The sequence below is a fragment of the Nipponia nippon genome, unplaced genomic scaffold, assembly GCF_047370975.1.
Source record: "Nipponia nippon isolate SJK-2023a ecotype South Korea unplaced genomic scaffold, ASM4737097v1 scaffold_21, whole genome shotgun sequence".
Classification (NCBI taxonomy): domain Eukaryota; kingdom Metazoa; phylum Chordata; class Aves; order Pelecaniformes; family Threskiornithidae; genus Nipponia; species Nipponia nippon.
This window is the reverse complement of record NW_028262338.1, coordinates 510,666-536,681: the sequence shown is the minus strand read 5'-3', so window position 1 is coordinate 536,681 and position 26,016 is coordinate 510,666. Positions and strand designations below refer to the sequence as shown.

Genomic DNA, 26,016 nt, shown 5'->3' with positions numbered 1-26,016 from the left:
ATCCCAACACCTTTCTGTTGCCGCAGTTGAAACAGCTGATGCTACTGAGCCCAGCAGCTGGCTACAGCTTTGGTTTATTTTATAACATGGCATTCAGAGGTGGCACCCTGTTATTTCTCAAGCCGAAAAGCCACAGACAAAGGGGGAGTCTCAGTGGGGAAGGTTTTCTGGAAGCAAGGGGGCACGGTGCACCAGACCATGTCTGCCTAAGGCTCAGTTAACCAAGAGCAATGGGCAGCTGCCATCCAAACAGTAGCTTTTCTTTGCACTCTCCAGGGAAAGCCTAACATGCCTTACCACCTCCGAAAAGTAGGGACACACTGCCACTGGCCCCCAGCAAAGGGAAGGACAGCCTGAAATGTCAGGGCAGAGATACAGCTCCTGTATACTGAACCAGATGTGGCCAGATGTCGCCTTTCTCAGAGCCCAGATAGGGGGCTCTTTTTATCTCAAAAAAGAGCAGGATGAGCAGCTCTTGAGACACTGCTGGTTCTGCCTGGCTGTTAAAGGATGCAGAGCATTTAATGCTTATGATGCTAAAGAAGCCCAGGTGCCAGAGAAATCCGCTCTTGGCACTTGCGATACATGAGTTTTAATCTTACTCAAATACCTGTGTTTCAGCTGCTCCTTATCAGATGAATTTGCAAATGTACTGCACACCTTTGGCTCCAGCACAGTAGCTAAGCTTACATCCTTGCAGAGATAGATCCCACATCAACAGGCAGGCGGTGCACTTGGGTGTTGCACTCCTACATTTTAATACCTGACACGCTTCTCTCGGCAGGAGGAACAGCTGAAGTCTCATGAAAATAAAATGAAGCAGATTGCAGACGAATTAGCAGAGCATAAATTACATCCTGTAGAGAAGAGCCTCAAGTCAAAAGAGGCTGAGGAATACAGACTCAAAGAACATTACCTAATATTTGAGGTAAAGGAACTTTCATCTTTTCTGTGATAAATGATGCCTTGGCTGATTGAGGAGAACTAAGAACTCCGGAGTGGATGCTGTGAGCCTGGGAGAGCATGAAAAGAGAGAGAAGGATGAGGGCTCACAAGCTGGATGGGTGTCTTGGGGCAGCAGCAAGCCTCACTGTTTTGCACTGAAGCTAAAAAAAGAAATAACAGACATTTCCTCCCCTCTGTGATTTCTAACCAGAGGAGGGGAAAACTGATGAGAGAAATAAAATCTTCTGTGCTGAAACTTGACATTTCCTCAGGTCCCAAGTAAGAAAGTGGTTCAGTTCTTGGTGTGCATTAGTCTTTTTCAGCAAGATTAATAAAAAGCTAAGGGAATCCCTGGGAGATCTTCTTTTGCTGCAACTGTTTCTGTAAACAAAGCCAAAACCAGCATTATGGCTGATTACAGACCCTTTGAGGATGCATGTAGCTAAGTTTAAACTCTCTGCAAAGTCTAAGAAGCATTTAATTTGTGGGAGAAATGGGATGTTTTGTTCCAGTGAGAGCTGAGCAGAAAGTGTGATTCCTGCCACATAGGTGTCAGTGGGAAGGGATTGCTGGAGGCCTCCAGCCCTGCTTCCAGCAGGAGCTTGGATTATTCCCAGTATTAGCCCAGGCTGTGTCATTTTGTGGCCGAGTCTTGGAAATCTTCAAGGATGGAAATGTTCCACCTCCCACATACCAGGGCTGCACCACCCTTTTATGTGATGCCCAGCCTGACTCTCCAAAGCCACAGTTTCTTGCTGCTTGTTCCCTTGTCTTTGTACCAACCCTTCAAATAGTTGCTTGCTGCTGCCTCCTGTTTTCCAGACATCTTGTTTTGGATGCCTGCAGAGAAGTCTCCATCTGAGTGTTTTCTCTAGGCTGTCTTTTCAGTCTGCAAGGAGAAGTTGGCACTTCCAGAGCATAATTCATCTCATCTGTCTTACGAGATGTGTTCTAGAAATGCTTGTTTCTCTGTGCTGACAAAGAAGCGAGTATAGGCTGTCTCTGAGATGTTAGGGGAAAGGACAAGTATTGCGCAAGTCTGTAAAAAGAGGTCCCATCTAGCCTTGGAATAAAGGTGCCTGGCAGAGAGGAGATACCTCCCTTTATGCTGTGCTCTGTGAGGAGCAATGGGGGCACAACTCAGCAGTAATAAGTGAATCACTGGATGGAAAAAATGGCAAATAGAAGTATTTGAATCAATCAAGGGGAACTTCTAAATCAGGAAGAAGCAGATCTGTTTTGCCTCCAGTATCCGCCTTATCGAACAAGAGTGGCAGTCAAGATCCGTAAAGAGCAACTGGAGAGTCTTGCACAAACCTCCCCTTTCTGCTCAACCCTTTCAATGATGGGTTGATCAGTCTTTGCAGGCTTTGCATAGACCAGGCATTGTGCTGTGGTTAAACAGTACTTGTTGGGTATGATTAGTGGGATCCTGATGATATAGGATGGGTTTTCCTGCAGTAGCAGATGGCATTGCCTCTGCTTTCCATGCATGTCATGGCCTGTACCTGTTCCCAGGCTCTCTGTTCCCTCTTTCCCTGCAGAAGAGCCGCTATGAGACATACATCAACCTGCTGTGCATGAAGATAAAAGTTGGGACAGATGACCTGGAGAGAATTGAAAGCAGCTTCTTCAAGGTGGAAGCTGACGACATTGCTTTGCGGAAGACACATTCAAGCCCTTCCTTGAGCCAAGGGCACATGTCCATCAGCTGTAAGGCAGAAAAGGACATTTTAGAGCAGAACACTTAACAAGGAATGTGTGCACGGGGGTATGAACCGGTGATTCTTTGCGCTCCTGGACTAGAATGATGAGCACAATTTTACCTAGGAAATGAGCAAAACTGTAGACATGTATGATACGGTGATCGATCTAGTGAAAGAAATCAAAAAAAGCTTTAGTTGACACTCTCTGGCAATGCTCTGGCATTTCAGCATCATAGACACACCATCTCTTCTCCATCCCCAACAGCACCAGTGGCTTTTCTTTCCCTCCTACCGCAGCCTGCACAACAAAGGGATATGCTGGTTCTCCAAGGTCCAGGTTGCTCCACCAGCCCTCTATCTCCTCCTCCTTCTCTCCCTGGAGTCCCCACTGGTTCATGTCCACAGTTCCTGGCAGTGCAGGAAACTCAGTCGAGATGACGATCTGTGGCACCACCAGCACTCCCAGAGAAGGGCACAGAGTGGCAGGGAGCATGTCCCTCCCCTGGGAGGAGCACCGTTCAGCACTTCGCGATAGGACGGGTGTCATGAGCTGGTCACCGACCAAGCAAGAGGCGTCTTCAGCACGGCATGTGGGAACATCATCTGCCCATGGCAGGAGAGGCCTGAAGTGTCCTATGTCACCTTATCCTTTTTATATATATATATATATACATATGAATATATATAAATAAATATATATAAGGAAACTTTAATGTGGGTTTTTAACCTCAGCGTGCAAGTGAAGGCAAGCTGCCTGGGGAAGACACTAGGGACCATGGAGGGTCTGACCAGCCCACCAGGGTGTTTTAAAAAATACAGTAGCCTATGTATCTTTTTTTTTTTTCTCTCCTTTTTTTTTTACTCAAATGGAAATCTCACCTGGCTTTGCTGTGAAACGTCACTCTCCTGTTCCTACTTGTTCAGACAAACTGGCCAAGTGGCTGCTTATTTAGCATCCATGGCGTCGGCCACTTTGGGTGGCACAATTGGAGCCATGCTTCAGATCCAGCTGAACCTTTGTATGCAGGAGTAATTCCACCTGCCCATCAATGTTGTACTTCCTTCATTTTGCAAAGCACATGCTATACTCTTTTAAGCGGGGAATTGTGTTTCTGTTCCTTTCTGCTGCCTGTGATCCAATGATTTACTGTTGTGCTAGAAGTGATTCCTCTGCATTTCAATGCCATGACTGTCCTCCCACACTTTATTTATTTATTTCACTGTTTGGTTTGGTCCTTTATCTCAGATTGCTTTTCTTTCCCCTAGGTGCATTCACAGTAATCAAGTTCCAGTTTTGAAGGATCTTGTAGCTGCTAATTACAGTCATTTATTGTTTATATTTTGCAGCATTTTTTTAAACAAACAAAATAAGATTTATTTGGACCTTCAGTGTTTGAGAGCCTATGGACTACTGTTTTCCATGATGGTTCATGACACTAAAAACCTCTGCCCAACTTTGTCACCTCTTCTTTTATCTCTGTTTCTTTGTACAGTTTGATAGTTTATTTGAAATGAAGCACTAAGAATCATGTAAAAAAGTTTAACAATAAAGCTGAATCTGTTGGTAAGGAGAATTGGTCTGAAGTATAGTTCCACCATGTGCTGGATTGGTCCAGACTTCATGGCACTAGATGGCCAGGCTGACACAGATCTCCACCAGCACCTGCCAAATGAAAACCAGGTTCCTATGGACAGACAGCACCAGAAAACTGCAATACCTTTCCACAAGTGGGGTACCAGCCCACCCATCCTCCTCGGTGCTGAAAGCACTGGCCTGCCCATGCTTTGGATGGATGGCTCGCCTGTGAAGCAGGGACAGATGGGTGTGGACCAATGGGCTGCTTTGGGAACGTATTCAGGTAACTCTTCCCTTCCTCTGCTGCATCCCAGGTCTGCCTGTCCACTTGCAGCCTAGAGCTTTATAGGAGGAGAAAGATACCAACATCTGCATTGGTGGTTGGAGGTGTTCTGGGAACTGTTCCCAGAGGAGCCCATGGCTACATTGAGTGTCATGGCTGTTTCCCCAAGGCATCATGTGTTTTGCTGTGTTAGGTACTGTACAGACATCCCTTGCTCTGAAGACCTCCAAGATGCTGCTACTCACATGAAGCATCTGGTGCTCAAACTCACGCAGTGGAAGCCTGGGGGAAAGCCAGGCCTGAATCTTGCTCTCCAAAATCACAGATAATATTTTGTACCTCAGCCTGTCCTTTCTGGCCATCACCTCCAGCAGGCAGTGACATCTCCAGTGTGTTTGAGGAAGCCACTAAGAGCAGCTCAGTCCCCCGTGTTGAAGGTGCCAGTCTGCCATCCTCAGTAAGGACTAAGTTGCAGGGAAAAGCAGGGTCTTGCAAAGTCTCCTCTGGGCACCAGGAAAGGGCCTCAGAGCCATGAGACTTACCACCCAATGGATGTAGAAAGGAGTGGCGGCCAGCACTAACAGCCCTTGGCAAGACAGTTAAGAGGGTTCAACTTGCACTTATTGACAACCAGCAGTTTTCCCTGAAGCACAAGTACTGATCCGGGTGCATATGCATGTGCAGATGTGGTGAGCATCTTACCTACAAGAGAGCACTGAGAACACCCAAAAATGCCTTGTTTGACCAACCCGCAGCCTCAGCTTGTGACCAGGAGCTTGTGCTGTTTTTTCTCCCTCTTCACCTCCCTGGAGGTGAAGGACTCAGCCAACCACCACTGAGAGAAAAGCAGCATATCGGAGGAATTAAGCAGCCACATCTTTTTCTCCTCCTGGAGGTACCCAAATGTACCTTCTGGCACAGTCCCAGCCTGTGCCAGGCCCTCCAGCAGGCAGCATGGCTGCTGCGGATCTCAGACAGTATCCCCTAACAGTGCTGGTTCAGCCTGACCTTCCTGCCAAGCCCCTTCTCCTGGACACAACCTGACACCAAATTCATTTTAGAGAGATTGTTTTGGGGAGGGGGGGAGGCTTTTCAATCCCAAAGCCAGGATCCAATGCTCCTCTCCTGCTTGTCTGCTCACCCTGTCTGTGTCAATGGAGCAATTCCCTCCCCTCTGGGAAGCGTGACAAAGGCATTGCACATGTGGAACTGAGCTGGCAGGAGTTTTTGGTGGCTCCCCCCACCTGTGAAAATTGCCGTAAAATATTTACAGTCAAACCCTAGGAATACACATGGCTGGAAATGAGTCGTCTAAAAATAAACCAGCCAGGGAAAAAGGAGAGAGATACAGGCTTTCTTCAGAGGCAATTGGAGAGAAAATTGAAGTAGTGTAACTGCCTCCAAATATAGAAACCAATTATGGGAATCAAGGGGCATGTTGAACAAGAAATCACCACAAGAAATCATGAGGCTGCCATGGCTCAGAGCTAGCAGCGTCTCAGCAGATGCAGAGCATCACAGATCCGTGCAAACCATGGAGCAGTAAAACATTCCCCTGCATGGGGCAGTGCTGGGCAAACCTGCAGCTCCTTTCCGAGGGACCCAAAGAGCAGATCGTGACATTGATGCCTGGTGTGGATCAGCTGCACTGAGCACACCCTGAGGTTTGGCCACATCATTGCTCTTCACCCCAGCCCAGAGCATGGCAGCAGGAGGCCCAAGAGCTGCAGCCTTCTTGTAATGCAGATGCTGCTGTGCCAGCCCCAGGTGTACTTCTCTATGAACAGAGCTCGCCAGCTCACAGACACTGAGGAAAGCCAGGCAGGGAGATGAGGGTTGCTTTGGGAACCAAAAGGGCCCCCATCTCTCTCTTCTATGTGGCTGGTTTCCCCAGGGATCCTCACCCTTGGTGACCTTCCACGTGTGTCCTTTTCAGAGGGTCAGGTGCTCTCTGCCCGTTCCTGTCCATCTCACCATGCTTCAGGAGCTGCTGGAGGAGATAAGTTGGGGGACCAAAGGCAATGGGGAGTCACAGCCTGTCCCAAGAGTAACAGGAGGGTGGAGTGGCACGGTACTGCTGCTTTCATCCAGCAAGGCTTGGAGCTGCGCAGAATTGGAACGTGATGTGTCCAAAGGTTACATGGCAAATGTCACCCAAATCAGGACTTGATCCTACTGCCTTTATCCCCAGTTCTAGACATCCAAGACCTCCTCTGCACATTGCTGTTGGGTCACATGGGCCTCGTGGCAGGAGGGCAGGATCCTTTACCTTTAACCTTTTGGGAAATCAGTGTTGAGATTCCTTTATTCAGGGTGAAGTGCTGAGCCCTCTGGTCTGGCTGGAGTCTCCACAGCACATGCGATGGATGTTAGGGGTGGTCTGTGACCCAGTCAGGTCAGCTCCAAGGCAATGGGCATCCTGGGGGTGTTGGAGCAGAAGCAGCCCAGGCTGTGGGTGTGCTTAGCCTGGCCTTCAGCACTGTGAGGACCGGGGACTTCTCTCATGGCTCTGGGCATTCCTATGGGGCCAACTCAGACCAGTGTATAGCAGATCCCTCTCCTACTAGATGAGTTCAGCTGGGACTTTTGGGCACCTGTTCATCTCACTGAACAAGGGAGTGGGGTCCGAGCTGGACTGAGCCACAGGTGCAACCTCAGGAACTGTGCTTCCTGTGATCATACCATATTCTCAGTGGTTCCCCTATATGGGGGCTAGCCAGAGACACAGACTGGCCATGGAAGAGCTGAAGAAGGGCCCTGTTTTGTGGGTGGGCAGATGTTGCATGGTGGCACAGCACTTGCAGAACTGGACGCAACACATCTCCACTCTACTGCAAAAGTCACTGAAATTGGTGCCAGTATGTGAAGCATGTGGCATGTGACTTGGCCATTCTTGGCACAACAGAAAGCTTCCACAGGTAGGGTGAAAGGGGATCTCCTGGTCTGCAGGTGGAGAAGGAATGGCATCCCGCCAGGAGATGTGTGGGTAGCATCCACTCACCTCAGTGAGCCTCCACTCCTGAGCCCTGCAGTGAAGGTCAAATGTCCATGCCAGGTAGAAAAACACCCACCTCTGGGTCTTACTGGCATAAAGATGTTTACAGAACCAGAGCATTGTTCATACAAGGAAAGGCTGAGAGAGCTGGGACTGTTCAGCCTGGAAATAGAAGGCTCAGGGGGATCTTATCTATGTGTATAAATACCTGATGGGAGGCAATTAAGAAGAGGGAGCCAGACTCTTCTCAATAATGTTCAGTGACAGGACAAGAGACAATAGGCACATATTAAAAAAATAGGAAATTCAGTCTGAACACAAAGACACTTTTTTGCTTTGAGGGTGACCAAGCACTGGCAGGGGTTGCCCGAAGAACTTGTGGTGTCACCATCCCTGGAGATATTAAAAACCTGACTGGCACAGTCCTGGGCAACTGGCTCTGGATGAGCTGGTTGAGCCGGGGAGTTGGACCAGATGACCTCTAGAAGTCTCTTCCAAGCTCAACCAGTCTGTGATTCTGTGTATGATACCTGTCACAGCTCCCCATTTGCTCCCCAAATTACCTCAGATTAATGCAGCCCACAGTTTGTTATTTCTTATTTTATTTATAATATAAAAAATGTTCAAGTGTTAAACAGTCGAGAGTTCTGACATTCAGACAATCCAGAGCAAACTTTGACAATCATCTTATGACAAATTAGCAGAGTTTTCTATCTGACCCCATCATGGGTGAGGAATAGAGGGTTTAGTAACTTTATTGCTAAAAGTTAAATGAAATACACTGTCAATTGTTGTATTATCTTCTCAGTCACAGCTTCACCATGCATCCAATCTACAGTATCTGAAATGCAAAGGACATGCAGAAGTAAAAATCTAAAAAGAAAAAAGTCAGGCTACAATGTAAACAGGTTTGCTGCAGAGAACTGAGGAGAGAGGGGCACTTCCACGGGGGATGCTCTGCCACCTGGACACGCAGGACTGTCTCTTTGCACCACGGAGCTGATGGCCAGAGCTGCTCCGAGTTTGGAAACATGACATCCATCATCGATGGCAAGACGTGATGGTAACAACTGTCTTTACAATATACGGCACAGCAGTACAGAAGAATCCGCTCGCTGGGCTGCCCCTTGCAGGGCCTTTCCCGGCCAATGCAGGGGCGACAAGCGGGGCCAAAAGTGCTCGGGCTCCTGCCAAACCCTGGGACAGCACAGCTGGTAGCTGCCTGGCATAGCATCCAGGGCAAGTCGTGGCTGTGCTGCACCACGGGGACGCCCTCCAGGTGTCCTCCCGGCACCGCCTGAGCCTGCGGCTCAGCACAGCACACAGGATGCCACAGCCCCGGCAGCCCTACGGCACCACGGTACACAGTGCCACGGCCAACACCGCACTGCAGCTACACCACTCAGTCAAGGGGATGCTGTGGCCAGCATGGCACCAGTATGGCAATGCAGTCACAGGGCACTGCAGCTGAATGGAGACCACCCTGTAGGGACCACCGCGCAGTGCCGTCTGTCTGCCAAGGCTGGCTTCAGTGAACTGGATTCAACCGTACGTAACGGTATTATTTCACCACATTCATACAGGTGTCTGCCTTGTTTGACTACAAACCTGCGCCAACTCAGCTTCAGACCCACAGGTGAAACAGCCAAAGGTTGAGAGCTATATTGTAAGGGCTGCTGCCGCTGTGTGATTTAATTTTCTTTTCCTATCTGTGTGGCAAAAGAAACATTATTTCTGCATTTTAAGTACGGTGCTGTTGGGTTTCTTTTTCTCCTGATTTAAGTGAAAATACAAGAATTTTACAGGGCAAGACAGATCCCCATTAGACATGATTAATGGAAATGCTCCCACTCATGTCCTTGATGTGTGTTTAAACGATACCTTAAAGAATAAGATCATTAATAGCAAGGTATGGGGCAAAGTGGCAAGGCTGTTTTCTTCTGACAGAAGAGCACTCTTGTGACAGGTTGTCTCCCAAACAAAAATCTATGATCTTAAAAATGCTACTGAAACAGAATCCTCAGCATGAATCCCAGCACTAGCATACAGCAAAAGGCACCACGATAGTTTTGTTTTCTATTTTTAAGTAGTCAAAAATTGGCCCACTTTTTTTATAACTTTATTGTTTGTTTTCTTTTCTTCTTTTTTTTTTTTTTTCACTTTTTTTTCTCGGAAGCTGTAAATCAAGACATTACATATAAATAGAGATTCCCTATAAAAAAGTCATTGCCATTAGCTATTATAAGACAACTTTGCTAAAATGAAAATAAAACATTTTATTTGTTATATTTTTTCCCTCTTTTATATAAAATAAAAATATTTATTTTTGTTTTGTCTCATCTCCCTCCTCGGCCTCCTCCATGTGGGTTACGTCTGCGGGCGCGCGAGTCTGGGAGGCGCCTAGAGAGGATCCGGGTCCGGTTTGGGCGTTGTGTGCACCAGGCTGCTGCGCCCACTCTCCCCGTGAGCGCTGTGTCTGCTGCAGGAGTAGTGAGTCCGGCTGTCACCTGGCCGGTGGAGCGGGGGCGACTCTGTGTGCGCCGCCTCATTGTTCTGAGTGCTTAGGAAGGGGGTGCTCTCGGCCACCAGCTCCTCATCAGACTCGCTGTAAGAGGCGCTGCTCAAGGAGAAGGAGTCCCGGACGGCTCTGGCTCTGTGAGGGACGTGCCCGTTCAGTTTGGATTTTTTCCACCGCCTGTTGCTGCTGGCTGTTTTCTTTGGCTGCTCTAGCGCTGTGACATACTCCTGCGTCGTCTCGTACTCATCATCCTCCGTGATGCGGAAGGGGCTGGAGGGCAGGCTCCCCATGCTGTCGTTTAGGTAGGTCTTCCTTTGGTAGTAGCTGTCGTACCTCTGCGTGTCCTGGAAGTGGAGCTGGTACCGCCGCAGGAGGGGCTGCTGTTCCTCCACGCGGAAGCTGATGGGGGCCGCCGGCGGCAGGGAGACGGCATGCGCTGAGTTGGGGGAGGTGATCTCGAAGGTGGGCACCTGCGCAGGCATCGAGTAGTGGAAGTCGACAGGCGACAGGCGTGCTGGTGTGGTGAGGGCCGACACGTACCTGAAAGGAGCAACACCTCCGGTTGGACACCTAACAACCCCAAAAGCCTTCAGCTGTGCCCACAGTCTGCTGAACACCTGGTGCAGGGACCCACAAGGCCTCCAGCGCACCTGGTCCTGGAGCTTGGCATCTCCTGGGGAACCAGGCGGAGGGACCTTGCACCGCTGTGCTGAGGGAGGATGAGCTGCTGGCTTCGGTGGCCGCTTGGGCACCATGCACCGTGCATTCTGGGACTGCCACTCCTGAGGGACTTGGTGTGCAATTCCCACCCTGTATTGCTGCAAACCTTGCAGTATCTCCCAGCAGGCTGAGTCAAGACTTCCCTGCCTCTCGTCTGCCTGCCAGCTGCTTTCTGTTCCCTCTGGAGCTGCCAGGCTTATCTCCGAGGAAGGTCCCTGAAATGCCCTCTCCCTGCTCAGGTCACGGATGGGGAAAACCTGGGCATTGCTTCCTCTGACTTAGCAAAAAGCTTGTGTTTCAAAAAGGCATCCTCCGCTTTCATCTACTCTAGTGACAACATCAGTGTGGCAACTCAGGTCTGGTCTAGACCCTCTCCAAACAGCCCTTCCTTTGGCAGGGCTTTTTCTAAAGAGCAGATTTCATTTCCTCTTGATAGGGCCAGCTGGTGTCTCTGCTTATTTCAGGCTGCCCAAGCTCTCTGGCTCATCCTGCCTTTTTACCCACGTGTCTTGTGAAGTATGAGATGTCTGTACGAGCTGGGTCAGTCTGCCTGAATGGACTGGGGACATGAATGAGAAAGCAGGAGATGCTGCCTTTCTCCTCTGCCCCATGGATAAGTCCCACTGCCTTGAAGGGTAACTGCCCAAAAGTGTCCACATGGCCACCCAGGGTTGCCCACTGCTGCTCACAAAGGGCTGGAGCGAGGGTGGAGGTGTGTTTCTGCACCATGAGGAACCAGATCTGGGAAGACAATGACTGCTTCTGCCTCTCACTGCCTGATGGAGTCTCAGCTATGCAGTTGTGTCCCCCAGAAGGCTGGGTCATACAGACCCCTGTCCCAAGGCTGTGCCCACATACAGCACCCCTGTTCACCAGGCCATCCAGGACTATGCTAAGGACACACATCTTTTCCCCGTATACCTGAGGACCAGGCCTTGCTTGAGCTTCCAGCCCACTAAGCTGCCCGGGGTGTAGCTTTCAGCCAGTTTTTCTTCACCAGTTGCTGACTGCAGCCAATTATTTCCTACTCCTCTCATCCCTGTGCTCCAAACCTATGTTGCCACCAAGTTAGCAGGGTGCAGTGCTTGCTCCTGCCCCTACCAGAGTGGCCTCCTGGGGTAGTGGCTTCCTCTGGTAGGACCAGAGCTGGAGTTTGTCTGGTGTTACCACGGGACTGCTGCTCTAGGGCTGGCAGAGGAAAACATTTTTGTGTCCAGCACAGAGGGTATGGCTTGCCTCTGCTGTGCCAGGGCAGCACCAAGCAGTGGGGTCTGACCTCTCGCTGTGCGGTGAGTCCCGCAGAGAATCCACCGAGTCACGATACTGCGTCATGGGCCTCCGCGAGTCCTCAATGCAGAAGGCAGCCCCACGGCGAGCCCGTGCCTCCACACACGCAGGGCTGTTGCATTTACTGGTTCCCACTGAGGACAGCATTATCCCAGACTGGGAATCTGAAGTCAGGCTCTCTGTCCGCTCCAAGCTCCAGGTGTGGCTTTCATGTCTGTGGACCAAACCCCATATGGACAGTGAACAAGGAATCCCCACCAACATCTTCTCCAAAGAGCTGCATGCAGGCGCAGCTCATTCCAAGCTCTCACTGGCATCCCCTTTCTCTCTCTCACTAGGATACATCTGGCCAGGGTTGCCCAACTTCCCAACCTTGCCTTTGATTTGCCTTTCTTTTCTACTTCTTGGAGATATGATTAGAGAGTAAAGAAAGGCAAACCAGTGCATAGTGCATATTTATCACACCACCTCCTGATGGCCAGGGACAGGACAGGACAGCCTCTGGAGGAGAGAATTCCACCATTCTGGGTGTGGAGCAACGCATTGGCTGTGCCAAGGCAAGTCCACAAAGGATCTTCAAATATGCCATCTGCATTGCCAAGTGACAGCCCCTTCAGAAATGCTACCAGAAAGGAGCCAGAAAAGCCTACCAAAGGTAGATCTAGATGTTCAATTTCCAGTGGTTTATAAAAGATTTTGGCAGCAAAACATTTTCAAGGTGCTAGACAAAAACTATCATATGTTGGCTAGACCTTGCTGAGCACTTGGAGCTCCACCTGCCCTAGTTTTGGTGCAAAGAAGACATCCCATGAGGACTCACTGGGGACGCATGGGGCCATGTGCACACTGGGGGCCCACCCGTGCCACGGCCACCAGACTGACCCCTCTCCGTAGCAGAAATATGTGAGCCATTAGAGCAACAGCTCTGAACTCCCAAACTGCACCAGATGGAGCTGTGCCAGCAGAGGATTTGGGGTGGGGGTTTGCAGAGGAGAGCAGGCCTCATTAAGACTTCCCAAGAACTTGTTAATTATTGATGGCTCCAGGCACATGCTTGGCTGCAACCACCACACTCATTTATAACTTCAAACGGTGTCCTCATTAGAGGCGCTGATCAAGTAAAATGGAGCCTGATTATGCCAGTAGTTTGCCTCTGGCATGACTTCAAGAAACACCTGCTCGCTGCACTTGACTCAGGAAGATTAGGTGGCAGGTAGCCAGCACCCGAGGCCATGCAAGGTAGGTGCCTCCCCACAGCTGTCACGTGTTAATGCTGCCCTCCAGACACACCTTTGTGTCTTCAGGAGGTGCCCAGAGATGGCCCCAGGGTCCCAGAACTTTGAAGCAAGCATGGAAGGCCAGCAAGGTGCATCTCTGCAGGCACAGGATGCAGCCTGCGCCTGGCTCAACCTTGCACACACCTAGCCAGGGTTGGACTGCAGCATACAAATTAAAAAAAAACTGGAAAACACACCGTCTAGCTCACCAGGGGTAGGATTTCCCCAGACAAAGACAGTAATTTCCAGCCCAGCAAGCCATTCTTGGCTCCCTCTCTCCTTGTTGGAGGTCTAGCCTGAGGAGTCTGGGGAGGAATTCACCTGAAAACCTAAGTTCAATATCTAAAGTTGATCTTCTGCATTGTACACCGAGTGTACTTGCTCATCCCTGATGAATGCTTGAACCCTGAAGAAACCTGCCAGGAGCCATCTTTGAGCTTTAACTGAAAGGATTAATTGCTTCCTGTACGAATGGAGACAAACACATCGGGCTAATGAAGTAAATAGCCAGGACATCTTTTGCTTTATCAAGTCAATACTATGTGATCTACACGTCATTGACAGGTTGTAGAGATATGGCCCACCTACACCTTGCAGTCACTTTTCAAAGGCAACTGCTCTCCTAGGGAAACACCATCACTTACTGAAAGAAGGACAAGAGCTATCTACGAGGAAGAACCTGAACATCCAAACTCAAAACAGCACAGGACTTTCTTTCTGAAAGGCTTTTCTGGACACCATAAAAATAGGGAAGCTCCATCTGCAATTTAAATGCTCTCAAAAACTGTGAGAACTTCAGCTTCTGAGCCATGCTGCTCTTCCCCCCGATGACTATTTTGAACTGTAAAAAAAAATTATGCCTCATCCTGTGTAGCAAGAATTATTGGTACTTTTCTGCTAGCCCCAGTTTTCCTGACAGCTTCAAAAAGATTTCCAGTGAAAGAGGTGCCACCACCTCAGAGGCTGAGATTCTAATGCAATTTTCTGGACTGTGATAAATTGCACAGGAATGTTTTTTCTGGTGAAAAACTGTGACTCCCAAGTCAGACCCTAACTTTGAGGAACTGGCCAAAACATCTTGTGATATTTTGTGTACTTCGCATTCCACAAGGCAAATACATTCTAAATATATCAAGCATGAAACGAATAACCTGTGTGTGCTTAATGAATTATTGCAAGTGTCCAGTGTGGTTGCAAACACAACTTGCAAAACCTTTCCTAGATGCATCCTTGTGTTTCTGTCTGTGCAAAGCATGAAAGCACAACTTAATTTCCTCCTAGTTTCCAGCTATGTCAGCGCTGCAAGTTCCTGCTGGCACCTCACTGCAGGTCAAGGATCACACCTTTCTACACCTCTCACTAACTGGCTGTGCCAGCAAAGACCCACAGTCTCGACATGGCCTGTATGCCAGTGTAGTGTCAAACATCAAGTAAAAACAGAAAGGGAGGTGAAAGGAAAACCTTTTACTGGCTTTGAATCTCACAGCATCCTAAGGCAAACAGCAGGAGAAAGTTCAGGGGAAAGTGGTATACATCACCTCTGGCTGGACGTTGGAGTGGCTGTGGAGCAGTGATGAGATGGGGAGCAGGAGTGACTTCCTGAAAACGTTGTCTCTGTTTCCCTTCGGATCACATGTTCGGTCGCAGAAACATTCTTAGAAATGTACTGTAAAATATGAAGCATCACACAGATCAGACACCAGCTTGCCAACACTGCCACAGCCAAATTCAGCTGGCTTGATTATTTCTGGTGAAATCAGATGAGGACTGAGTGAACCCAGCAGCTCTGCACCCCACGGAAAGAGACAAGGAGGCTGGAGGCTCTTCTCTGCCCTTGCACTTTGAACGCTGGAAAAAGGCTGTGGCATGGGGACTGAAGAAGGGTATGAAGATCCAAGGGGTCCCCCAGAGGACAGTGGTACCATGTGTAGCTACTGAGCAGAAAAATGTCTCTGCTCACAGGAGGCTATACACCTGACAGAGTACCAGCAAAAAGACAACCATGAGATCTGCCAGAGCTATGAGTCCTACAGAAACACCAGGTGTAATCCAAGTGTTTATGCTGAGATATTCCTTCATCTAACAAGAAGCACTGCTTTTCACAGGGACACTAAGCTTTGGGACCAGAGGGCTGTGGTTCTTAGAAATTCCCTTTCCCTCTTCCTTCATGGCTAGGATTCAACCTAGCTAAATTTTAACATCCAAAGGGTGACGCAGCAGAGCTTGTAACTGATTCATTGTACTGAGTTCCATCAGTACTTCTTTTTGTTTGGCTCTGCCTCCCCCCTCCCTTTTTCTGACCCCTTTCAATGCCTTGGTCCAGCAAGGCACTTAAGCATGTTCACGGAGTTGGATGGGAATCTCATGTGACTGAAGTCATGACAGTGGCTGAACCGCCCTTCCGGATCTGGTCCTAAATTCTTAGATCATTCTCATTGGCCTGACACTGGCATCCCACCAGGACATCCCACCAGGACGAAGCTCTTGGTATGGGCAGGTGGGCTGACGCCGTGCTGACCATATCACCATGACATACTTCAGCACAACGTGGTCACCGTGGCAGCTCCAGCCACCACTGCACCAATCGCATTTGTCATGCCACAAAGTGGGGCTTGATGGGATAGCTTAATAAACAGGAAACATTGGGAACATCTCTTTTAGAGGAAAACAGGATCACACTTGATTCATCAAAACAAGCCTGTCCCAACTGTCCTAATCTCATCCTGTGCTTCAAAGTAAAATCACTTTTCCCTTCAGATATTGGTTTTGGAAATGTTTCTATGCAGAAACTCATCTTTTTATTCAAGTTTGTTAGTGTTTTGCTCCTCACACACATGCACACAGGTGTATAAGCATACACATCCACGTCACATGCCTGGCGGAAAATATGCACTCAGTAACACACAGCGAGATGGAGACAAAAGGTCTTACATCGGCCATCTGGATTTCCTCAGGATCCAAACGTGGATGGCTGGGCCCATTTGCAAGGCTCCTGTTCTGATGGGCAGGGCACATGTTCTGCCGTAAATGATTATGCATTTGTTTTCTTTGTTTCCTTCAAAACAGAAAGGAAAAAAATCTATTAGGGAGACTTATCCCATGGGGCTCTCTGCCCCCAGAGACACCTGGGGGACACAGACGATAGAGAAGGCAAGTCTTGGACACACTTCAGGTTTCAATGGTGTTTGTGGAAAGCTGCAAACAGGAAGAAACAAGGCATTCAACATTTGCCACCTTCTGCTGCTTTTTCAAAAAAAGGTGAAAATTTCTCATCATGGGCAATTTTGGAAGCTGGGTCCAGGGTCTCCTTTTGCAAGACAAGGTCCAGCACAATGCAGTGGAGCCAGGGGTACCATGGCACTGGGAGCAGAGGAGAAAAGTGGGGAGAAGGAAAAGGGGAAGCAGGTCCTGGCTTGGCCTTGGTGGGAAGGCACTTGATCTGTCCTGCATTAAGCACAAAGTGGCAAAACCTACCCATGCCCCTGGCAAGGCATCCACTCCACAAGACCTGCTGTGTCCTAGGGGCACCCTGAACTGAGGTGAGGTGCAGGCTAAGTAGGGAAAGAGGTGCTGTCTGGGCAGGGAAGACTGGCCATAAAAGACGTCCCCAAGCCTCTTGTTCCATCAAGATTGCTCTGAAAGTCCCTGAAATGTATATAGCTGAGCCCATAGCTCCTGCACAACAGCCCACTGTGCTTCTGCTGTCAGGAGATTAGCTGCTGGGTTGTGGGCCAGCTTTTTCCAGTAACACAGCATCACCTGGCTGGTCGAAATGATGCTGATTCAGGGTATAAGCCAATGGTCCCAGGAAAACATCCTGCTCAGGCACAGCCTGGTAGATGGCTTCACTGGCCTCCTTCCTGAGACCTTCCTGAGAACACCACAGCACAGCAACTCCTTAAAATAGCATTTGGGTGAAGAGCATGAAAGTGTGGAGCATGAACACTACCACTCAGTAACCTCTGGCCAGTTACTGTCTGTTAACCACCCATACTCACTTGGTTTTACAGTAAGCTACCACACAGACGATGCCCACCACAAGCAAGGCAACACAGATTCCCGTGATGGTTAAAACTCTTTTCTGGTAGAGCTCTTCTGCTTCTGCAAATGGAGAGAAAGAAACCAGTTACAAATGGGCTCCAGCACCAGGGATGCATCTGGCTGCACAGGAACTAGCATTGTGTGGGGGTAAGATGAAGAACAGAGCTTGGTCAGAGCTCCTACCAATCCACTGCCTGTCTCTAATAGCTGCCCCAAATCTGAGACCAGCTGGCCCAACCTTACTCACCCCGCAAGAAACCTTCACTCTTTTTGTCTCTCTGCACCTTTGCCCTTTCTCGCTCAGTAGCTCACCCCTTCTGCGCTCAAATACGCTTCTTGCTTTCTCTTCTTTTCCCACAGCATAACTCAATGATTAATCTCAAAAAGCCCCATGACTCTTCTCTCCCTTCCAGCAGATCCCCCCTTCTTGGTAACTTAGTAGCCTACCAAGGAAGTCCCCGAGCATCCCCCACTCACCACATACATGCATGCCCTGTGATGGTCTCATCACAGGCTCTCTGCTCTGACGGACTCAGAATGCCTTTTCCTTGCAGCGGCTGCATGCCCTGGAGCTCAGCGGTGTGCTAGAAACCACCTAGCAACAGGCCCCAAAGCATGTAGGTGCTGAAAGGGACATCCTAAAACAGTCAAAAAGCAGAATGAGGATGGAAAAAATGATAGTGTGTTAGACAAAGAAAAGGGAGTGGAGTAATTAAAATACAGTAACCAATTACAGTTATGGATTTTTAATGAAACCCTAAGAAGCAATTAATTCCATTGCACCAGGTAACTCAGATGCACACATAAAATTCAAGCAGCGCGCTGCTGCTTCTCTGAAATACCACCATTTGTCATGGACCACCTTTCAAACCAGAAAAGTCAGTCACTTGCATCAAAATCCAGATCATGCTGGAAGTGAGGTAATTCATTCACATTAATCAAAGCTCCAAGGAAATGCTAGACTGTCACTTGCAGTGTCACTAAACTACACCTAGGCAGCAATCACACAGCAAGAACACCTCTTCCTCTGTGACTACACCAGAGCAGATACTCTTCTCAGAGACATCCAGCAGTCTCCACTGAGATCAGCAGAGGCAATTTGGTTCTACAGCTGGATGACTGACAGAAGGCTGCCATGAGCGTTTTAGTTCAGCATATATGAACGATGTCCTCGTGCCCCCATATTATGTGTTAATATTAAATTTAATGGGGTTTGTGCCTTCTTTAATATTAATTTAAATATTTTTTTTATATAGATTAGGCAATAAAACCCATGCCATGGTTGCTGTGCTCGGCGTGGTTCACCATGCCACACTAAATACTTTGAATGGACTATATGATATCCTCAGTGCTACCAAACAATGAAATACAAAACTGGAAGAGAAACAGGTCTGGTCCCAGAAACCCCTGGGACTAGACTGTAGCAAAAAAGCAAGGGAGAAGCAATGAAACATTCCAGATAACTGAATATTTAGACCAATTTCAGCTTGCCATTTTAGGAATGAAAAAGCATTTTTGGAAGAAAAAAAAGTGCTAGGAAAAATGTTTCTCTCTTTCAAACTCTCAAAATGGGAACGAAGAAAGATTTGCTAAACAAGGGCTGAGAATGACAGCCCTGGCATGAAGATGCAAAACACAATCAGCAGAGCTTGTTTCATGCGTGTGCTGCTAAGCTAAAGAAATAAATTTCCATCCGTTTTGTTTGCACACTGGCCTTTAGCTTCATGAGGTGCTCAGGGTGCCGGTGGAGTTGCCAGGAAGGCAATGTCTCACCATTCACTAGAGAGGCAGGCAGCTGAGACTCTCCCAGACTCCGTGTCCATGGTGGTGTGGACCAAGAATGACAGGCCTTGGGCTGAAAGTTACTGCGCTACAGCAGCTTCACCAGCCAGCTGCACCTCCTCAAAGCCAGAGCCTGTATGGCCTGGGATCTGCTCATAGAGGGGGGTTTGGGTTCTGGCTGACCTTATACTCCTTGTGTTTTACTACAAGGAACCAGATGGAGCTGGCATGGGGAAAGAACTCACTCTGGGGTGAAACACCTTCAGCGATGTGTTTCCCTTGCTTGGATGCCCTATTCCAGGTATCAGCAACCATGGCAGGCAAGTTTTCTTGCCCTTGCACACCTCTGGGACCTGGATTCCAGCTGTACAGATCTTTCATTCAGACAGGAGTTTCAGAGATTTTACCAGAATCAGGAAAACCAGCTAGGATCATGTCCTGGTTACGGATGGCACTGGGTAAGAATTTTGCTACTACCCAGCAAAAAATACTTTTACCAGAAATAAAAGGCTGGGCAGGAGGTAAGTTTTCACCATGGACCCATCCATCAAGCCTATTTTTTCAAAGATTCTTCACCAGCTGTATTTTTTGCTACAAAGACTTTTTTTCCAAGCATAAATCGTTCCTTTTGAATCATGGAGGAGGGAGAAAGAACAAAGCCATCAAAACGATGGCTTTTTTTTTTTTTTTTTTTGCCTGTTACTTACATGACAAAATTTTTCACCCAAGGCTCAAATCACAGCCTCTGTTCATGTCAGTATGGGACCCTGACTCTGGCATGTCTGACTGTCCTGAACCTTCACCTGAATTGCATGGTGAATGTTTCAGTTCATCAGAAATGCAGATTTAGCCTCTCTGTCTTGAGCTGACAGCTCTGCTATGTGAAGCAGTGAAGTGTGAGGCTGTGTGTCACTGCTGCAAAACTAAAAATTAAATGACCTGCTGAGAGTAATTTAGCTTGGCTCCTAACATCTCATTAAAGTTGATGCTCGATAACACAGTATCTTCATGTTGCACAAAACCATCTCAACAGTGACAAAAAGAAAATAAGAGAATGCACACTGCAATTTTGTATTTGAGAAGGTAAGATCCTGGAGCAGGACTTGTCCATTTGTGTCTCTATGCTCTACAAACACCACGTCTTCATCAGCAGCATCGTCACTCTACAGCAGCAAACACTATGAACAAACCATGTGGTGCCACATAATGCCGACAGAATCACAGTCCAGCCATGGGTGTCACAGCAACGCATGAAAGTGAAAGACAAATGACAGAGAAGAGACGACTGCAGACTGGGAACAGGATGTGTGCAGTTCTGTGATGACATTGAGAATGGATGAGGAAAAGGACAAAAGGTCAACAAAAAAGGGATGTCAAAAATCCTCAATTTTAAAGTTTATTTAAGTGTATTAGCATTAGCAGCACCACTTTCTCTGAAACACCTGGCCACAAAATGTACACATTTTCTGCAGCAGGGAAGAACTGCTGGGGGATACACACCAATCCCGGTGGATCAGGCATGCAAAAACCAGAGAAGACAAGTTTCTCCAGCTTCAGCTAGTGCGTGTCCCTCCACCTCAGGGACCTGAGAAGACAATTTAGGATCCAGAAATGAAAGACTGGTGTCCTCATACCTCTAGCAAATGAAATTGAAATGTCTTCATGTGAAGATCTGCTCTGGCTGACATTGCTGGGTCAATGTTTTTAAGTTAAATGATAAAGATAAATCTCTCTGCTCTTATCTGGGGTTAATCTGTTGATCTGTACACTCAAGGGAAACCTAGCCTCAAGGATCTGATTTTCCAGGTGCTTACTCAAGAGATACTTGATATATTTCTAAAAACAGACTGAGGAGAATGGAAGAAAAATAATATGATTATGAGCAACTGGGCAGGAGCAGGTAATTGTCCAAAGGGGATATTTTTTAAAGCATTTAAGTTACTGCAGTGTTTTTCCAAACTTCAGCTTGCCACTATGATGCTCAGCATTACACCCTCCACTGTCATGGGAGACTACTGACTTCCCTGGGCTCACTGTTTTCTAGACTAACTCGTCTCATGCCACCTTTCTTGGAACAATTTCCTCCCGGTCAAGAACCGAAATAAGATGCTAACCTTTGGGAGGAGGAACGGCAAAGCTTGTCCTGACCCTTCGTAGAATCCAGTGGAGCTTAGTGCATCTAAGATGGCAATTTCTATAAAAGCCCTTGTTTTCCTAAAACTTGCCTTCTAGTTCCTGGAATGCCTGCCTGTTCCCAAGTGGTGCCTGCTGGCAACCTTTTGAATGGACACAAACTCCAGCTTTTCAGTTAAATACACAAAAGCATGTTAAATGAGGAGACGTATGGCAATTGTAACATCCCAGTCACGCCACACACACCAGGCTGCTGCTTGAAACAAAGAAAAAAGTGCTGCTAAAAATACACGTGCATTTTTATAGGTTTACATTTAGATTTTGTGTTTTGGTTTGGTTTGGTTTTTTGTTTTGTTTTGTTTTTTTTTTCAATCCAAACATCTATCCTGATGCCAGGGAAGAGAACAGAACAGCTGATTTTTTAATCATCCCATTAAAGCCATAAATATAATGTGGGCAGCTCTTAATGGCTTCTGATTAATAAATGAATGGTTGTTCCATACCCTTTAATTCAAATCCAAGATGCTCTGCCAATGCAGAAAGAAGACAAGGAAGAGAAAGAGAAAAAGAAAAACAGGTCTGTCAGAGATCTCTAATATACAAACACACACTGTGCAGTTACAGTAGGTTAGCTTTTCTGTAGGCTCAGCAGCAGTTACACAGAAGACAGTGTATGCTTCAGAGCATTTCAAATTCCCACCAGAGCTTATATCTTATGTAAAGAAAGACCCAAACAAATTGCAGTGGAAGTTAATTATGAATTCTTTTAGTTAATTATGAATTCTTTTGAGATGAGCCATGTTTGTTAGTACCTGATATGAAATTCACAGTTTAGGCAGGGGGAAAAAAAAAAAAGAAAGAAAAGGTACACTTGTTCTGAAACAACTCCTGACAGGTCAAAACACATAGCGACTGCATGAACCTGGTAAAAACCATTATACACTTTCTACAGGCAAAATATGCCCTGCATGGTTTCACACGCCCCTCTCTGCCTGGGGGCCTGTGCACCAAAGAAGAGCGCTGGGCAGACAGATGTGTGGGCACTTGTACGGGGCCCTGAGGCCTGCCAGCATGATTCTGCTGCCCACGACCTCAAGTCTGGTCTCGGATGCACAGCATCATCTGGCAGCATTGCCTGTAAATCACCTGACAGCGTGACAATTGTGAAAGCACTGTTCTTGGTGGTACAGATCTGCAGTTGAACCACTGATGCTGCAAGTGATTAGTTGCCTGGGCAAGGCAATGAATCCTTTGCAGATCTAAAAGTGCAAATTGCACTGAAAGTTTCCCTCAGGTCTGTGATCTTCCAAATTTCACTTCTGCTGTGATTCTGCATTGTTTTAAAAACAACAAGCATGCTGAAAAAAAGCACAAATTGGAGCATCTGCTTTCAGATTCATATTCACTACAAGTAAGATTGCAGTTCATCTTGCAGAGATAGCGCTAAGCAAAGTAGTTTACCTAATGAATCAACAACGCAGTTATCCAAAACAGGTATCCTGAATTTTAGTAATTTTCCTGGTACAGGCCTCATCTAAAGACAGTTTTTCTTACATAAACATTAAAGTTCTCCATACTTATCATTGTACACAAAGGTGAGCTCTGCTGTTCCCACCATACACACAAGATTTGCAGCTTGGAGATGTCCAGACTTATTTACTATATTTTCCATAGGAACTGCTTTTTGCTGCACAGAAATATTGGCTTTCTTTTGCAATGCTGTTCAAAATTTAGGCAGGGGGAAATTAGCACTAATTGTTATGGAACATGTAAACACATTTTCTAAAGCAGGTTCTTCTCTTCAAATCAATGCTGATGTTTGGGGTTTTTTTGCGGGGCGGGAGTTGGGTGGGGTTGGGTTTTTTAAAATTTTGTATAATTTAAAGGCCACAAAACCTGGCTGCTCTCTACTTCACAACTCATATTTGTGCAAAAGGAATAGCAAACTCTACCATGCGTTTCACAGTTATTTTGTACAAGTTACAGTGATATGGATACAATGTGGTGGGCAGCAGAAAACTGGACAGAATACATTCATCCTAAACCTCTTGGTTATCACATCTAGCCTTGACCTTTTCCTAAGGCATGCTACCATTACACACACTGTTTCACCTGACACTATGACAAATGCATGTATAGATAAATTAAATTTCATCTAAGTATCTACGCTATTGATCCATTTGATAGCTGCATACTGCCTATACTGCCACATTTCCTCCCTGTTCCAGGATTTGCTGCAACATCTACAGCTACAAATGGATGCAATTAAAAACATTTTCATGTTTTTTTGCAAACCCAGAAATGCCTCTGCAAACAGTGGTGGTGGGCAGGACCTGAGGAACTTTAGCCTTCCCACTGTCTCTCTCACATCTGAACTGCAGTTTCTTTTGGCTCACAAACTCCATGGAGCAGATACAGCCAGCTGGCTCATTGGATCTTAGCTACCGGTTCCCTGAGCAAGAGAGAAACCATGCACCCATGCAGCAGCTGGAATGTATGTGCCTGCCTATGCCTACAAATCCACCGGTAGCTTTGCAGATAGAGGAAGCCTATGCTCCTGCATCTGATATCCATGGCTACTCAACACTTCTCTGTCATCATTTCAGGCTACAGACATTGCTTCTGTATCACCCATAACTGAACACATCCAATAGGGAGCCACTCTCCCCTTCCCCTGCTCAGGAGTTCCTCCTACCCTGGGCAGGTATTGCCTTCTGTGCTGGGACAGTGAAGGAGGAGACACTTCAAGAGCAGGCTGGGATTTGGAGGGTTTGCCTCTTCTCTAAAGAAGAGACTGTTCAAAATTATTAAACATGGTACAATCTAGAGGCTAAGGAAATGACCCCAGCTCCAGGAAAAACATCGCTTCAAAATGTAATAATTCTGCATTCAGCAGAGGGATATCATCTTCACAAACATGGCTTACTACATAGTGTGTGCCTGTTTTATATCAGCAATATACTGCTTGGTAGCAAACATGTTTGAGAAATCAAAATTTCACCTAGAGACAACAATTATTTTGGTCTGGAGCAAAAGATATTTCTGACTGCATACCATGTTTGAAAGAAGTCTCCTTTGCTTTTTTAAGAGGTTGATCAGGAAAAGTAATACATCTTTAAAAACTTTGAGTTATATTTGCTGCTAGGTGGAGAAGATGCTCAGCGTGACATGCAGCACCTGCACTGTATCCTGCAATAGTTCAGTCAGCCTGCATTTCACTCACCCTTCCAGTTAGACTGGCAGACTTGACTGCTGGGGATGCCTAGAAACCTTTGGGCAATAGTGCCCTCTGCAGCCATTAACCATACAGAGGGATGCATGAAGCCAAGGTAAGTCCTCCAGCTCCTTGAGATGGTGATTCACTCCACGCTGACAGAGGTGTTTGCAATGAGGTGTATTGTATCCCAGGCTGTGTCAGAGGTAGCCTTTGGGATAGCTAAAATTAAATGGATGAATCCCACCTGTAGAGACAAACTGATATATGCCAGGAGTGCTGGCTGAGTGCAGCAGTACTCTCCAACTCCCATGGGACAAGCTCCATTGGAAGCAATATATGCAAAGGCTACCAAGTAAATAAATTACAGTAAGACAGCACTGAGATGGTAGCTCTAGGCTGAGGAGTTGGGCATATTATTTTTCTCACATCATTAATCTTCTGTCTGAACTCTACACACGCTCCATGGTCATGGCAAGGAGCTAGGGCTGAGCACCCTGAACTGCTGTGGGACTCCCTAAACTATATGAAGTGGGGACATGTTTTTTTTTTTTAAATTTTGTTCCAAATGTGCCTGCTGAACCTTTCTCAAAATATTGGACTTAAGCTAGAACCTGTTCTTCCTAATGCAGCCATCAGTGTTAAGGAAACAGTATCTACTGGCCTCTTGAATGCATTACTTTGCGGTATTTAAGTTATTTCTTGTACCTAAAAGCTAAGCTAGGCTCCCGTGTTGATCCCAAAGGAGACTGGACCAGTAGTTTGGAAATGTTCAAATACCTAACTACTGTATGTATGACAGAAGGCTGTCCAACAGAGAAAGGCAGCGAGCATGGGAGAGTTGAGGAAGGGAAAAAGGGAAAAAATATGAAAGAGATGACAAAAATGATTGATTTTCACACTCTTTGTCTCAGCTGCAGCACGTCTGCGTGGGATTCAGGTTGGATCCCATCACCCAGACTGTTACCACCCAGCTGTTCAAAGCAGGGCTTGCTGAAGAGTCAAGCGATGCATGGACCTCACACTCAAGCCCCCAAAGGTTGACATTCAGCTGAGGCGGACTGAAAGAAAAAATTCAGTTGGATTTAGGTGTTACCAGTAGGGTAACAGGTGGGTACTCTGTGGAACCACTGTCATAAATTTTGTGGTGGATATTTTTCTCATCGGACAGAGGACAAATTCCTACACTTACTTGATCCGCAGTGACTTTGTGACTATGTTTTTCTCTAGAATGTATTTTACCTGTTTTAAAAGATAAACAGACAAAAACATTTGATCCAAAATATCCTTATAGGAGTAACACCTCAAGACAAGATGGCTCTCACTGAACTGTAGATTTATAGGATGATTAATAAGACTAAAAGCCTTAGCAAATAGCTGTGAAAACTGGGCCTGTGCTCACGTGGACTTCAGATTGCCCAAGGACGTCATTAAGATGCTTAGTTACCACATGTATTATTCCCCCCAAACACGGCTGGGTCCCCCAGAGGGCTATCTGGGTCACAGAGCATGAAACAAAGTGGAGAATTAACATCTGAG

At 47.1% G+C, this 26,016-nt stretch overlaps 2 protein-coding genes across 15 annotated transcripts in view; one reads left to right on the top strand and one right to left on the bottom strand.

Annotated features, from left to right (window-relative positions):
• The window catches only part of PSD2 (pleckstrin and Sec7 domain containing 2), a 92,157-nt gene extending 87,995 nt beyond the window's left edge, over nucleotides 1–4,162 (top strand). For all 9 annotated transcript variants that reach the window (XM_087759989.1, XM_087759991.1, XM_087759990.1 and 6 more), the window contains 2 exons: nucleotides 785–928; nucleotides 2,490–4,162. In XM_087759989.1, coding sequence (XP_087616115.1) covers nucleotides 785–928; nucleotides 2,490–2,696 — 351 coding nt within the window. In that variant the 3' untranslated portion in view covers nucleotides 2,697–4,162. The remainder of the gene's footprint in view (nucleotides 1–784; nucleotides 929–2,489) is intronic.
• A 3,986-nt stretch (nucleotides 4,163–8,148) lies between these two features.
• The window catches only part of NRG2 (neuregulin 2), a 176,211-nt gene continuing 158,343 nt past the window's right edge, over nucleotides 8,149–26,016 (bottom strand). For 3 of the 6 annotated variants that reach the window (XM_087760045.1, XM_087760046.1, XM_087760041.1), the window contains 5 exons: nucleotides 17,306–17,408; nucleotides 16,239–16,362; nucleotides 14,846–14,973; nucleotides 12,020–12,244; nucleotides 8,149–10,563 (listed from right to left, as the gene is read on the bottom strand). In XM_087760045.1, coding sequence (XP_087616171.1) covers nucleotides 9,906–10,563; nucleotides 12,020–12,244; nucleotides 14,846–14,973; nucleotides 16,239–16,362; nucleotides 17,306–17,408 — 1,238 coding nt within the window. In that variant the 3' untranslated portion in view covers nucleotides 8,149–9,905. Of the gene's footprint in view, nucleotides 10,564–12,019; nucleotides 12,245–14,845; nucleotides 14,974–16,238; nucleotides 16,363–17,305; nucleotides 17,409–21,766; nucleotides 21,791–26,016 lie in introns of all 6 variants that reach the window. The other 3 variants (XM_087760042.1, XM_087760044.1, XM_087760043.1) reach the window with 2 other exon arrangements.